Genomic DNA, 14,667 nt, shown 5'->3' on the forward strand with positions numbered 1-14,667 from the left:
CCTTCCTCGGCCTAAACATCAGCACCACAGGTAACTTCCACAAAGCTGTGAACGACCTGAGAGACAAGGCAAGAATGGACCTTCTACGCCATCAAAAGGAACATAAAATTTGGCATCCCAACTAGGATCTGGCTAAAAATACTTGAATCAGTTATAGAATCCATTGCCCTTTATGGTTGCGAGGTCTGGGGTCTACTCACCAACCAAGAATTCACAAAATGGGACAAACACCAAATGGAGACTCTGCATGCAGAATTCTGCAAAAACATCCATGTACAACGAAAGACACCACAGATAATGCATGCAGAGCAGAATTAGGACGATTCCCAGCTAATTATCAAAATCCAGAAGAGAGCCGTTCAGTTCTACAACCAAACCTTCCATAACTAGAGAAGTGTTCCCTCAGCAAGCTGGTCCTGGGGCTCTGTTCACAAACAGACCCCACAGAGCCCCAGGACAGCGACACAATTAGAACCAACCAAATCATGAGAAAACTAAAAGATAATTGGAAAGAATTAACCAAAAAACTGAGCAAAGTGGAATGCTATTTGGACCTAAACAGTGAGTACACAGAATACCTGACCATTGTGACTGACCCAAAATTAAGGAAAGCTTTGACTATGTACAGACTCTGTGAGCATAGCCTTGCTATTGAGTGAGGCCGCAATAGACAGACCTGGCACACCGCCCACAAAATGAGGTGGAAACTGAGCTGCACTCCCTAACCTTCTGCCAAATGTATGACCATATTTGTCAAGTATACTCCCTCTCTGGGGCTCTAGGTCACCAGGTCGCTCATTATTACGCACACCTGTCACCATCGGTACGCGCACCTGGACTTCATCACCTGCCTGATTACCTTCCCTATGTCTGTCCCTCCCTTTGGTTCCCTCCCCAGGCGTTATTGTGTCTGTTCCGTTGTTTCATGTCTGTACGCTGCTCGTGGTTCTTGGTTTGTCCACGTTGGTTTATTTATTCAATTATTTCCTCCCTGTACTTGCTTCCCGACTCCCAACGTACACGTTACAATGTTAGAGATACATATTTCCCTCAGATTACACAGACCCACAAAGAATTTGAGAACAAATCCAATTTTAACAAACTCCCATATATATATATATTAGCGAAATACCACAATGTGCCACCACAGCAGCAAGATTTGTGACCTGTTGCCACAAGAAAAGGATAACCAGTGAAGAACAAACACCATTGTAAATACGACCCATGTTTATTTATTTTCTGGTTTTGTATTTGAACTATTTGCACATTGTTACAACACCGTACATTGCCATAATATAACATTTAAAATGCCTCTGTTCTTTTGAGTCTAATGTTTACTGTTCATGTTTTATTGTTTATTTCACTTTTGTTTATCTATTTCACTTGGCTTTGGCAATGTAAACATATGTTTCCCATGCCAATAAAGCCCTTTGAATTGAAATTGAATTCATTTGAAATTGAATTGAGAGAGAGCGAGACAGACAGACAGAGAAAGAAAAAGAGAGAGAGAAAAGTGGAGAAAAAGAAAAGAGGGGAGAGGGGGAAGAGCGAGAGAGAGAGAGAGAGAGAGAGAGAGAGACGAAATGAAAGAGAAGGTGAGAAGTGTGGAGGGTGACACTTCAAAGAGAGGGGGAGCAAGTGATAGTGAGAAAGAGAGTAAAGGGAAAGAGACGGATATAGAAGGAGCCACTAAGAAGTCTGTATGAGAAGCTCTTCGATTCCGCCGCCATCAGCATCCCTCCCTCCCTCTTTCTTTCTCATCCATCCATCCCTTCTCGCTGTATTGACGAAGGGACCTCTTTATATGGTAATGCCTTTCCCACCTGAGAGGCATGAAGAGGACATTAACGCTCACACACACACACACACACACGCACGCACACACGCACACACGCACACGCTCACGCACGCACACACACACAGACACACAGGCGTGAAGAGCACATTAACGTTGACTGAGATATGTATGCAGCTCACATCTGTCATATGTCGCTGCCGTAGCAACGGAGGGTGCCACGGTTATGAGAGCGATGCTGTGTGTGCGTGTGCGTGCGCGTGTGCGTGCGTGTGCGTGTGTACAAGGCTAGGTGGTAATTTACCAACAGTGCTGAAAGGTGGTGGTACTGTATGTTACAGGGGAGTCAGTAAGAGAAGTTAAACCTCTCCAGACCGAGATCTGAGCCAGCGACACTCCTACTTGTACATTCTAGTACATATTCCTGATGGCTCACATAAACACACACACACGTCACACACTCTGATCCACTTTACTGAGCTGAACCTGACTAACCAAGAACAGACCGCTCACCAGTTACGATTTGGGTTTGGGACACACAACGGTGCACACACACACACACACAAACACACACACACAGGAACCAGGACTTGAATGACTTCAGCTTTGGTACCAGATGTGCCTCTGAGCCTCCAGCTACAAATATGTCTATAAAAATCCTCCCATGTGGTGTCACTGACATCTACCTCTTTTTCCCTGACCCGTCTCCTCCCTCCATCTCTCCCTCCATCTCTCCCTCCCTCTCCTCCTCCCTCTCCTCTGCCATTATTACTAACATAACCCCTCTAGAGGCCAGATCTTGCCCTCTTCCCTCCCTCTGTTTACGAACATACATTGTCTATCCCTGTTTTTCTTTGATAGCCCTCCTCCTCTTTCCTCCTGTAGTTGGTTGGTCGGTCATGAACCTTAACCACAGCACAGCTAACAAACACATCCACACATCCACACATCAACAAACACATCCATTTCAGATCCCTCCATTAGAAATAGACAGATGAGGGGGAGGAAAGGAGGAATGGGAAGGGAGAATGAGGGAGGCAAAAGCCCCTTTCTGCTCTGCTGTACCTAGTCATGTAACTTAGGTAAATTAGGCTACACTTATTCCCTCTCTTTCCCTTTTTTCTCATTTTTCCTTCTTTCCATTGCCCTCTAACCCTGAGCCTTGCAGACACACATGGCAGTGGCAGGTTGCGGCGAGTGACGTTTTTCGAACACGGACTCCGTTGCTGCACTCTTCAGCTGTGTGGAGTTGTGTCTGTTTCTGTTCGCCGTGTTTTGTGTGCGGACGCTCAGCAGAGACTGAGAACCAGGTCTCTCTACAGTGGCTCTGTGAAGGTCATGATTAGCATAGCAATACTCATGTCTGTTGGTTCTGTCATAGGGAGGGGGAACAGGAAGCAGGAGAGGTGATGGGCGCACCGTGGCCGCGTCCCAAATTCCACCCTATTCCCTACACAGTGCACTACTTCTGACCAGGTTCCAATGGGCTCTGGTCAGAAGTAGTGCACTATATAGGGAATAGGGTGGTATTTGGGACAGAACCTGTGTCCCTTGTCTTCTCTGAGAGACCTACTAGCTACCAGGCATGTTCTTGTCAGAACAACAGAGATTTGCCCAAACAACAGCCCCTCTAACTCTCTCTTGTCCCATCACTAATAGCTTTGTACGAGCCAGAACAGCCCTGGACACGAGGACGCTAGTCTATTGCAGGGCCCCTTCCATAATTAACAGTACTCTTTTTTTCTTTCCCAACGATGAGAATACAAACTAATCATATCAAAGCATTCCAGTTGTGTATCTCTCTCCTGATGAGAAAGTTGCCCAGCCAGAGAGCTCAAACAGCAACTAAAGTCAACCAACGTCCCTTTACACCAATCATCAACATGGCTGCCCTCCAATGATGCTGATGACGCTGACGACGACGCTGAGGATGATGATGATGATGATCATGACGCCGATGATGATGACGGTGATAAGTGTCGGCCGTTCCAAATGGCCCATCGCACATGGCTGCCCTCCAATATTGCTCGGAATGGAAAAGTCTGTTATGTCCGTTCTTTGAATTATAATTCTATGTGGAAGCCTGTGCATTTACCTGCTGAGTGCAATTCACTAGGAGAGTGTCAAACGTTCACCCTGTAATCCACTATAATACTAACATACCCACACTCTCCAGTCAATTACCACTATGTAATGGAGGCTGGGAAAAAGGTTAACTTTATCTGAACCCTCACACACACACACAGAAATGTGCACACACACACACACACACAAAAGCACGCACGCACGCACACACACACACACACACAACTAAACAGTGAGATTCTCCCACCCTTTGCAATGCCGCGCTCCATATGACCCCTTCACTAAACCTGCAGCTTCCAGAAAGTGCTCATACGAACATCGTGTACCATTTATATTGACTTAATCAATAAGACAATTCATTGTTCAAGTCCAGATCCAGATGTTAGATAGGGATTTTGCAGGTCGAGACTTTGGGACCATCTGCCATTTTTGTCAAAAATGAGTTAGCCACACATCTTTAGATGGTTCTTCATACGTTCGTGATGTAAAAAAAAAAAAAAAGGAAGTCAATTGTAAGTGTTTGGACCAATCAGAACACATCTTTGCAATCTCCCTTTAAGTTTGGTCTAGGCTAGTCTAGACAGCAATTCTGGCACGCGTATAGCAACAAAAAACAACACTGTCAGAAACCTTAAATGTTGTTACATCGTTGTTCAGTGATGACAGCTATTAATTAGTCTGATGAGCATAATACATTTCTTCACGTATTTGAGGATGTGCTCTGACTGATCTTGGTAAAATGTTGTTATTCTATCATTTATGTATTCAAATAGCTACAGTTGTCTTAAAGAAAGAAGAATTTACTACAAAACAGTTCTGTGATCTGAGATGTGAAAACTTTAATGCTCAATATCTCAGAACTATGCTTTGTGCAGATAGAACCTTATAGTCACGAGTTGTTGAAAATGTCCCCAATTTTTGGGGTTTCTCCCAGTTCCCACTATGATTTCAATAGAAATCTGTTCAGTGTCCACTGCATGTTTTCCACCTGTCTGAAACTTCACCCCTGGTTGTTCGTTCTGATATGTGAGCTCCTCAGCTCCATAGGCTCCTGGGGGCGCGTTCAGCAGTATACAACGTTGTGCAACATTGATTTCAGATAGAAATACAGCATGTAGAACAAACACCCCTCTCTGACATTTAGAATAAGGCAGGGCTGCCCAACCCTCTTCCTGGAGAACTGCTAAATTAGGGTTGGACTGACAACCTACAGGACAGTAGATCTCCAGAAAGAGGGTTGGACTGAAAACCTACAGGACAGTAGATCTCCAGGAAGAGGGTTGGACTGAAAACCTACAGGTCAGTAGATCTCCAGGAAGAGGTTTGGACTGAAAACCTACAGGTCAGTAGATCTCCAGGAAGAGGTTTGGACTGAAAACCCACAGGACAGTAGATCTCCAGGAAGAGGTTTGGACTGAAAACCTACAGGTCAGTAGATCTCCAGGAAGAGGGTTGGACTGAAAACCTACAGGACAATAGATCTCCAGGAAGAGGTTTGGACTGAAAACCTACAGGTCAGTAGATCTCCAGGAAGAGGGTTGGACTGAAAACCTACAGGACAATAGATCTCCAGGAAGAGGTTTGGACTGAAAACCTACAGGTCAGTAGATCTCCAGGAAGAGGTTTGGACTGAAAACCTACAGGTCAGTAGATCTCTAGGAAGAGGATTGGACTGAAAACCTACAGGTCAGTAGATCTCCAGGAAGAGGTTTGGACTGAAAACCTACAGGTCAGTAGATCTCCAGGAAGAGGTTTGGACTGAAAACCTACAGGTCAGTAGATCTCCAGGAAGAGGTTTGGACTGAAAACCTACAGGTCAGTAGATCTCCAGGAAGAGGGTTGGGGCAGCCCTGGAATAAGGGATCGTGTCAGCTCTATTGATGACATTTCTATCGGCAACGTTCCACAACGTTTGCCTACTGAACTCGGCCCAGCTGTCTGTTGCTATACAGCACCCCCTGTGTCCCTATTGGGGACTTATAGGCCTGTCAGCAGTGACCACGGTCAGCAACCATGTCTCAGAGCAACCTTCTCTATTGCCAACAAACAGTAGGGCGTACTGTAGATACAACCACACTGGAATGGCAGACTATGGAGAGAACCCTAGACCTTCAAAACACTCTTGTTCTCAAATACAGTATCAGGCTGTAAAAAAATTGAACTTTTATGCACCATGGTTAGGCTGGGCTAGAACGGGGAGATGGTTCAGAGAAAGATTGAGTTTAAGTATAAGGTTAAAAGTTCATAAGCATCCCCTCTACATCCCCTCGGAATAGACCCGTGTATGAATGGGCCAATTACGCACATTGGGAGTCAAAACCGAATTCATTTGAATCGGTTTTAATTGAGATCCCACCAGTACCACCCTCCCCCTGCGGTCTTAACGACCCGTGGTCTTTTTACAGCATCCAGGATCATGACGCGATTCCTCTGTTCGCTCTGGGTTTACAGTACGCGCGCTGTGCCACGCAGAACGCTGCTATTTGTAACCAATTAACACCGTCCCCGCTGGCTGCATTCGTCACTCTGCAGGACCTAGACGCTTGGCAATGCAGATAACTTGGCAAGGCCGCCTAAAATCCGCAACATGCTGAAAAAACCGCTCAATCATGCATATAGGCCTATTGTGCTCTATGGCGAGAGAACCCTCTTTACGCACACACACGCGTGCGCGCGCGTGCGCGCGCACACACACACACACACACACACCTGCACAGTGAAACGGTCTGTGCCTCCCACCAATTCATTTGTAGCATTCATTTATGATAGTGGAAAATACAAATACATAGGTAGCCAAATAGAACGGAAAATAACCCAACTTGGACACGGAAAAAAACTATTGGCCTAATGGAAAGCATACATTCTATTAATCGCAACAACAAAAAAATGCGTAATGAAGCAAATGGAACTAATTTATTTACATTTTGGATGAAGCTGATGGACAAGAAATCAAATTGTATTATCATATTCGTTTTGGCATAATACCAGTTATTGAACGAGCACTCCGCACAAAGCTGTTTGCCTTTGAACTGAGCTTTTCCCATAGGCTCTCTGGCTCTACAGCCCAAGCACAACACAACGCAAACAGGGCAGTAGTCAGATTTACCATTATCCAACGCACTCCTCATATCATGCGTCCTTTACATGGAAACAGAAAACAGTCACGCCCTGTGCCATGTATGGAGATGTCTATATTCCCAATATGGTACACCATGATGTCTGATGGTCTTTGCAGAGTTCGCCAGATTCAGAGGATGCTATAGCCGAGCAGCATTGCATATAGCCGGGCTTACCTTGCTGGAGTAGGGGCCGGGAATCAGTAGCTTCAGCGCCTGTCTCTTCAGCTCCGCCAGCCGGGCATTGCAGTTCTCACACCATATCCCCCTCTCTCTCTCAGAACCAGGGGAGCTCCCGCTGCCAGAGCCCGGCGAACCTGTACCGAAACCTGGCGAGCCACCCAGAGACCCAGGGGAACCGGTCCCAATCCCTGGAGATATGGTCCCGGGGGAACCGGAGAAGGATCCCGGGGAAGAGGTGCCAGATCCTGGGGAGGGGGTGCCTGTGGAGCTGGGCATAGAGCCGGCTCCCTCTGGAGCGGGTCGGCTGCCGGTCCGGGACTCTTCGTATGCCTTTCTGTACCATGTCTCCGGGGAGAAGGAGGCTGATTTTGTCGGGGAGGTGTCGGTCATCTGTTGGGAGCACCATAAAGACAATCCTACCTTTAATGGACCATTTCAATTGGGGAGACGCACAAAAAAACTCACTATACGCGGTCTTTGCAATGTTAATAAACGGCACCACAGCCGGAAAAATCCACGTAGGTCTAAAGTTTGAACACAAATTGCAAAAAGCATTAAGAAAAAACTAAAGGTGAGTATGATATTTGCGTTCCCTAACTATAGCCTACCCTCTTCGCCGCAGTAATTAATTGCCTACCTACATTCAAACCTGTAGCAAGCATACAGTTACTGCTATGTTGGAATGCATGAGCGCGCAGCAGTAGTGCACGACTCACTGTTGTTTGTTGCCACAATTATTACTGATATGATCATCCAATGCACTTATACTAGTATAAATGAGAAATACTTACCCCGTATTTTCTGCTCCTGCTGGTCACAGACCTCTCTTTGGCCCCAGACAGAGAAGTCATGTTGAAGGTGAGGAGAGGGGAAGGGAGGAGTGGGGAGAAAGAAATCTCGGTTGTTTTACATCCAAGAAGACCAAATAGATTTCAATTAATTCCACGCCCCCCCCCGCGTGCCTCTCAATCATGAACCAATATCACGCAGATTGGGTATCCATATAGCCTACTGTATTCAACCATGAAAAACAAGGACCTAACAGTAATTCCACTCAAATTGATCCAATAGGCGCAATAATTAGTTCCAATCCACGGTCTTCTTTAGCGGGGGTACAGACGGGTTTCTCTCTCTGGGAGCGGCGAAGTGCAGCAGGCAAGGCGGTAGCAGAGTGAATTCCGCCGCTGCCGCACAGGCTCAACGTTGAGACAGTGGGGACGCCGCGTCTGCAGCGCTATAGCCCACACCACAGTCCAAGGCAGAGCAGAGGCACAGCCGTGGTATTCCTCTGGCTGTCTGTACGCCTGCAAACTGCAGGAGGCTCCGTGCTCATCTGAAGGCAGAGGTGCAGACTGGAGAGAGCGGCGCTCACATCTGGCTGGGGGAGGGTCCTTTCTGCCCCCTCCTCACTGGCCGACCAATACCGTATCAATGCTTGGTTGACTGACAGGTGGCAGCTAATTTCCTATGTCAACTTTTGGAAGGGGGTAAATGCTGACTAGGGAGTAAGGTAGTAACAGATGCGTAGCCTATGATAGACGACGGTTGCAAGACAGTAACATGCATTAAAAAGGTACCCGGATCAGGGACGTGTATACTTGGATCAAAGAGGTTTAGGCCTAATCAAGAATATCATTCCAAATTATCATCATCATCACCACCACTACCACAGAAACAAGATATATTTCTAAGCATTAAGGTAGTATTAAATCACTCACTGGAGGGGTTTTACACAGATCACAATCATTCAATTTAAACTCCCCAAAAAGCTCGAGTTTATTGTCCTATTCAAGAATAGTCTCATTCAATTCATTTGTGTTTCGCATTCTGAGGATAATGCACATAGGGGGTGCTGGTGGTGTCATGTGAATGAAAGCATATTGCTGCTGTGATTTATGGGATTTGCGCAGCGTGGGATTGTGGTGTTGTTTGTGGATGCACAGCGCCATCTGGTGTCACTGCATGGCCTAGCACAACAGATGAAGATAAAACAATGGTTGATGTCACTGCAAACATTTACAATACCTCAATATATTCTGTATCAGATTCTGAATCTAAAACAATACAACAATTAGGCAAGATGATGGTTACATTTCTCATTATTCCCAGAAGGTGTGTGTGTGTCTGTGCGTGCGTGCATGGACAAGTGTGTATGTGTGTGTGTGTGTGTGTGCGTGTGGGTGTTTGTGTGTGCATGTGTGTGTGTCTGGGGTCGTCCACGGTCATCATGCTAACAAAGTCTTTGTAGACGATGGCATTCTTGGCAGGTTCCAGAGCAGCTGACAGCATCTCCTCCATCTCCTGCACAGAGGAACTCATAGGAACAATAGATCTTTATTAATCCATTATACAGACACAATCACACCTTTAGCTAACACAGTACCAAACACACACGCAACACACTGGGAGCAGCACGGTGTCCACCACAGAACAGCCAGCCCCTGCATTTTAAGGTGGGCCTTGCCCAAAGCCACAACGGCAGTAGGTGGATCCTGAGCTATTGATAGCATTTGCCTTTATAACTTTCAGGCTACCGCCATCCCTTAGCCGGGTTTCTCAACGTTGATTCTGGGGACCCACTATTTGCTGAATGTCACTCCAGCTGAGCATCTGTTAGAGACTAGTAAGTGCATCTGCTTGGTCGAAGGGAACCAGCAAACTGGAAGTGACCTTTTATTGAAATATGCTAAGAATTAATACTGTAGTCAACCAGAGACTGTATTGCTGATCTGGGAGATATCATCATATCATGTTTGTAGAGTGGATTGTTGTCTGTCGGTAGCTGTCAAAAACTTGGACCACTGGAGGGCATGAGTACTGTAATATCAACCTTGCTGTAATCAAAGCACACATTCATGTTAATACACAGTGACAAGATGCGACAGATTTGTGATTTCGGGCCAATCATTCTGTGGTTTTCTGTAAGGAGCTCTATGTTGCTTCCACACTACCTAGAAAAAAGAAACGCACACCTATAAAGGCGAGGTGCTGGCTAGCGGAGCAGAACACTAGAAAATAAAGGAAAGCCGCACACTCTAAGAGCTCAGATGCAAAAATGTAATAACCAACGTTTCGACAGCAAAGCTGTCTTCATCAGGGTATCATCACAAACACTGCGAGATGAGTCATTTATATAGTGTCAAGAGACACACAGGTGTTTGTAATCATGGCCAAGTATGGCCTAATATCATTGGTTAACTCAAATATTTAAAAAAATGGTATACAAAGAACATACAAAAAGACAAACAAATGGATAACATACGATCATAGCATTTGTAGTCTAAAATGTATCTAACAAACAATTACAATGGCAAAATCACAATAATCACAAGAATGGCTTCAGATCAAAGTCTACATTGAGACCGAAGGGAGCAAGGGTCTTTACATTAAAGATCCAGGCAGCCTCTCGTTTTAACAATAAATTATCAAGGTCACCCCCTCTCCTCGGGAGGGTGACATGTTCGATGCCAATATAACGCAGAGACGAAATCGAATGGTTTGCTTCCAAAAAGCTTCCACACTACCTGCCTGTGTCAAGTACTTCGTGACTCGTGAGCTCCTCCGATTCCAAATGTCCCTTTTTCTGTTGATCTTGAACCTGCAAAGTGAACCCAAGGTATGGTGCTATACTGTCTACAATAGAAGGAATCCAACATAAGAGCCTACAGTTTACATACAGAAGCAAAACAGTCTACTTACAGAACTTATACAGTCTACAACAAATAACCACAAGATAAGAATGTATACAATCTACATTCAGAACCTATACAGTCTGCAATAGAGGGAATTAACCCAAGATAACCAATACAGTCTACATTCAGAACCTATACAGTCTGCAATAGAGGGAATTAACCCAAGATAACCAATACAGTCTACATTCAGAACCTATACAGTCTGCAATAGAGGGAATTAACCCAAGATAACCAATACAGTCTACATTCAGAACCTATACAGTCTGCAATAGAGGGAATTAACCCAAGATAACCAATACAATCTACATTTAGAACATATAGTCTGCAATAGAGGGAATTAACCCAAGATAACCAATACAGTCTACATTTAGAACATATAGTCTGCAATAGAGGGAATTAACCCAAGATAACCAATACAGTCTACATTTAGAACATATAGTCTGCAATAGAGGGAATTAACCCAAGATAACCAATACAGTCTACATTTAGAACATATAGTCTGCAATAGAGGGAATTAACCCAAGATAACCAATACAGTCTACATTTAGAACATATAGTCTGCAATAGAGGGAATTAACCCAAGATAACCAATACAGTCTACATTCAGAACCTATACAGTCTGCAATAGAGGGAATTAACTCAAGATTATCAATACAGTTGACATTCAGAACCTAAACAGTCTGCAATAGAGGGAATGAACCCAAGATAACCTATACAGTCCACATACACATCCTCAAAGGCCTGGAGCAGCAGGTCCTCAGGGACGGGCCAGAACCTGAATACCTGGATACACACACACACACACACACACACACACACACACACACACACACACACACACCGGTGTGCTGGAGTTTCTTTTCCAAACTGCAGCCTATAGTGTAGAATACATCTAGCATGGTTGGTAGTGTTGTGTAGGATGAATACCTTCTTTCAGGAAGCACCATATGGAAACAGGCTGAGGAGGAGTATTACAGTCATATGGTTTCATTTGAACCTCTCAGATGTATTCCATTCCATGACAGTGGTCAGGATGTACACAGGACGCCACAAACACACAGTCACAACACAATGGACATCATTTTCAATTCAGTTTTATTCTCCAGATCTGGGTGACTATGTCTGGGGCACATGAAACAGAGTGTGATGAGTAAGCCTGTCTGAGAGCTGAAGACTTGCGTTAGCTCCCAGAGCCTGTTTGGTGGTGCTGACTGTCAGAGTGGTGAGAAGTGGGCAGGGCGTGTTAGGCTTGAGTTAGTTAGAAGGACACGCCCTGTAAACATGACACAACTCAACACATGGCACAACACAACACAACACAACACAACACAATGTTTACGATCAAACCATTATGAACCCCCCCTATCTCTCTCCCCTTTCTGTCTCTCTCTCTCTCTCCCCTCTCTCTCTCCCCTTTCTGGCTCTCTCTCTCTCCCCTCTCTCTCTCTCTCTCTCTCCCCTTTCTGTCTCTCTCAAGCCCCACCTATCTGTTGTCCGTATCTCCCTTCCATCTCAATGAGTCCTCTGTGTCCTGTGTCTCTGTCTGTTTTTCATTACTGTTTACTTTGGCCCTGCTCTGTTTCTCCTCCCCCCTTCTCTCTCCGTTTTGTCATCCCCCTTGAACTTTTTTCTTCTCTCTCTCTCTCTCCAGCCTGAGGCTCAGTGGACACAGGAAATAGTTAAGTGTTGTTGGAGTGTCTCTCAGATAGTCTGTTACCCCCTGGTGCTTATAGAAACAGTCTGGACCACACACACACACACACACACACACACACACACACACACACACACACACACACACACACACACACACACACACCTTTAACACAATCTCATACAGAATATCCCTGCAAGTAAGTGAAATATATCAATCACATCGTGTTTGTATAAGGTGTCACAAAGTGCCAAACCAGTGACAGGTAGACAGCTAACAGAATTGTTATCTAAAACTGAGACCGGTCAGTAAAAGGTCGGAGTGATTATGCCTGTTTCATCAGCGAGCTACAACCTTGTTTCTTATCTTTACAGTTAATCCCTCCTCCTTCTGGACACACGTACTCTGTCTATATTTGGAGTAAGACACGGATCTAAGGTCGCTTTTGCTATGTGTAAGAACAGAGGCAGTATTTTTCTCTGCCAATTCAGGAATAATTTGTATATTTGTATTTCTTAATTATTTGTATTTCTTAATGATTACATTTTTCAGGGGGTGTTGCAGCACCCTGGGCACCCCTACTTCCCACAGCTATGTGTAAACCTGTTAGTAGGCCTGGCCATATCTGTGATAACTTAGGTCAGGAATAACCAGGGTGAATTTAATGAGAAAAATCACTCTGGAATTTATCACTGTAAAATAACCAATTAAGGCCAATGTTGCCACGTAGCCTTCCGTAGCTACACTATATATACAAAAGTATGTGGACACCCCTTCAAATGAGTGGATTCGGCTATTTCAGCCACACCCGTTGTTGACAGGTGTATAAAATTTAGCACACTACCATGCAATCTCCATAGACAAACATTGGCAGTACAATGGCCTTACTGAAGAGCTCAGTGACGTTTAACGTGGTACCGTCATAGGATGCCACTTTTCCACCAAGTCAGTTCATCAAATGTCTGCCCTGCTAGAGCTTCCCCGGTCAACTGTAAGCGCTGTTATTGTGAAGTGGAAACAGAACGGGAGTGGTGTAGTGCGTAGCACGTAAAAATTGTCTGTCCTTGGTTGCAACACTCACTACGAGTTCCAAACTGCACAAGAACTGTTCGCCGGGAGCTGCATAGTGCCAACTGTAAAGTTTGGTGGAGGACGAATAATGGTCTCGGGCTGTTTTTCATGGTTCTGGCTAGGCCCTTTAGTACCAGTGAAGGGAAATCTTAACGCTACAGCATACAATGACATTCTAGACAATTCTGTGCTTCCAACTTTGTGGCAACAGTTTGAGGAAGGCCCTTTCCTGTTTCAGCATGACAAAGCCCCCCGTGCACAAAGCGAGATCCATAAATGGTTTGTTGAGATCGGTGTGGAAGAACTTAACTGGCCGCACAGAGCCCTGACCTCAACCCCATCATCACCTTTGGGATTAATTGGAATGCTGACTGCGAGCCAGGCCTAATCGCCCATAATCAGTGCCTGACCTCACTAATGCTTCCCAGAAGAGTGGAAGCTGTAATGGCAGCAAAGGGGGGACCAACTCCATTTTAATGCCCATAATTTTGGATTGAGATGTTCTATGAGCAGGTGTCCACATACTTTTGGTCAAGTAGTGTACGTGTATACCAGGGGCGCATCTCTAGCATAAATATTGTTACTGTCAGAAGGTGCAAATCAAATCTGGTTAGCTGAAACTGGTGCCACCTTTAAAATGTATGTCAAATAATCTTTAAGGGTTCGTTAGAGCAATAAAACAACTAGCTTTTGATTGGCAAAATGTTATCTTTCATTGGTCCTAATGGGAGGACCCATGGAAATAGAATCTAGTCTATATTATATTTCTATGGGAGGACCACTCTAAACTAGTTGATATTATTCCAGAAGTTAGATGCAGTATTTTACAACAAAAGCACCAATTGGCCATGCACACTGCCAGTGAATGTCAGTTTATGTGTTCTGATGTCTCATTTATAAAATAAGTATATTTCTATTGCTCTGGGCAAAGACAGACATTTTGATTGAGTAACACATTGTGAAAAATCTTAGCTATATTTTGACAGACTTTGGCCACAGTGACAGGTAAAAGCCACTGAATGCACAGCAGTTATGTGAAAAGAGCTATTGAATAAAAGCTGACTGGTGTAC

General features: G+C 44.8%; 1 protein-coding gene across 2 annotated transcripts in view; it reads right to left on the bottom strand.

Annotated features, from left to right (window-relative positions):
• Window positions 1–8,583, bottom strand: part of kif26ba (kinesin family member 26Ba) — a 151,538-nt gene extending 142,955 nt beyond the window's left edge. The window contains exons 1-2 of one of the 2 annotated variants that reach the window (XM_029713885.1): window positions 7,971–8,583; window positions 7,174–7,569 (exon numbers count right to left, since the gene is read on the bottom strand). In XM_029713885.1, coding sequence (XP_029569745.1) covers window positions 7,174–7,569; window positions 7,971–8,030 — 456 coding nt within the window. In that variant the 5' untranslated portion in view covers window positions 8,031–8,583. The remainder of the gene's footprint in view (window positions 1–7,173; window positions 7,570–7,970) is intronic. The other variant, XM_029713883.1, reaches the window with a different exon arrangement.
• Window positions 8,584–14,667: the final 6,084 nt, after the last annotated feature.

Source organism: Salmo trutta, chromosome 25, assembly GCF_901001165.1.
Source record: "Salmo trutta chromosome 25, fSalTru1.1, whole genome shotgun sequence".
NCBI lineage: Eukaryota > Metazoa > Chordata > Actinopteri > Salmoniformes > Salmonidae > Salmo > Salmo trutta.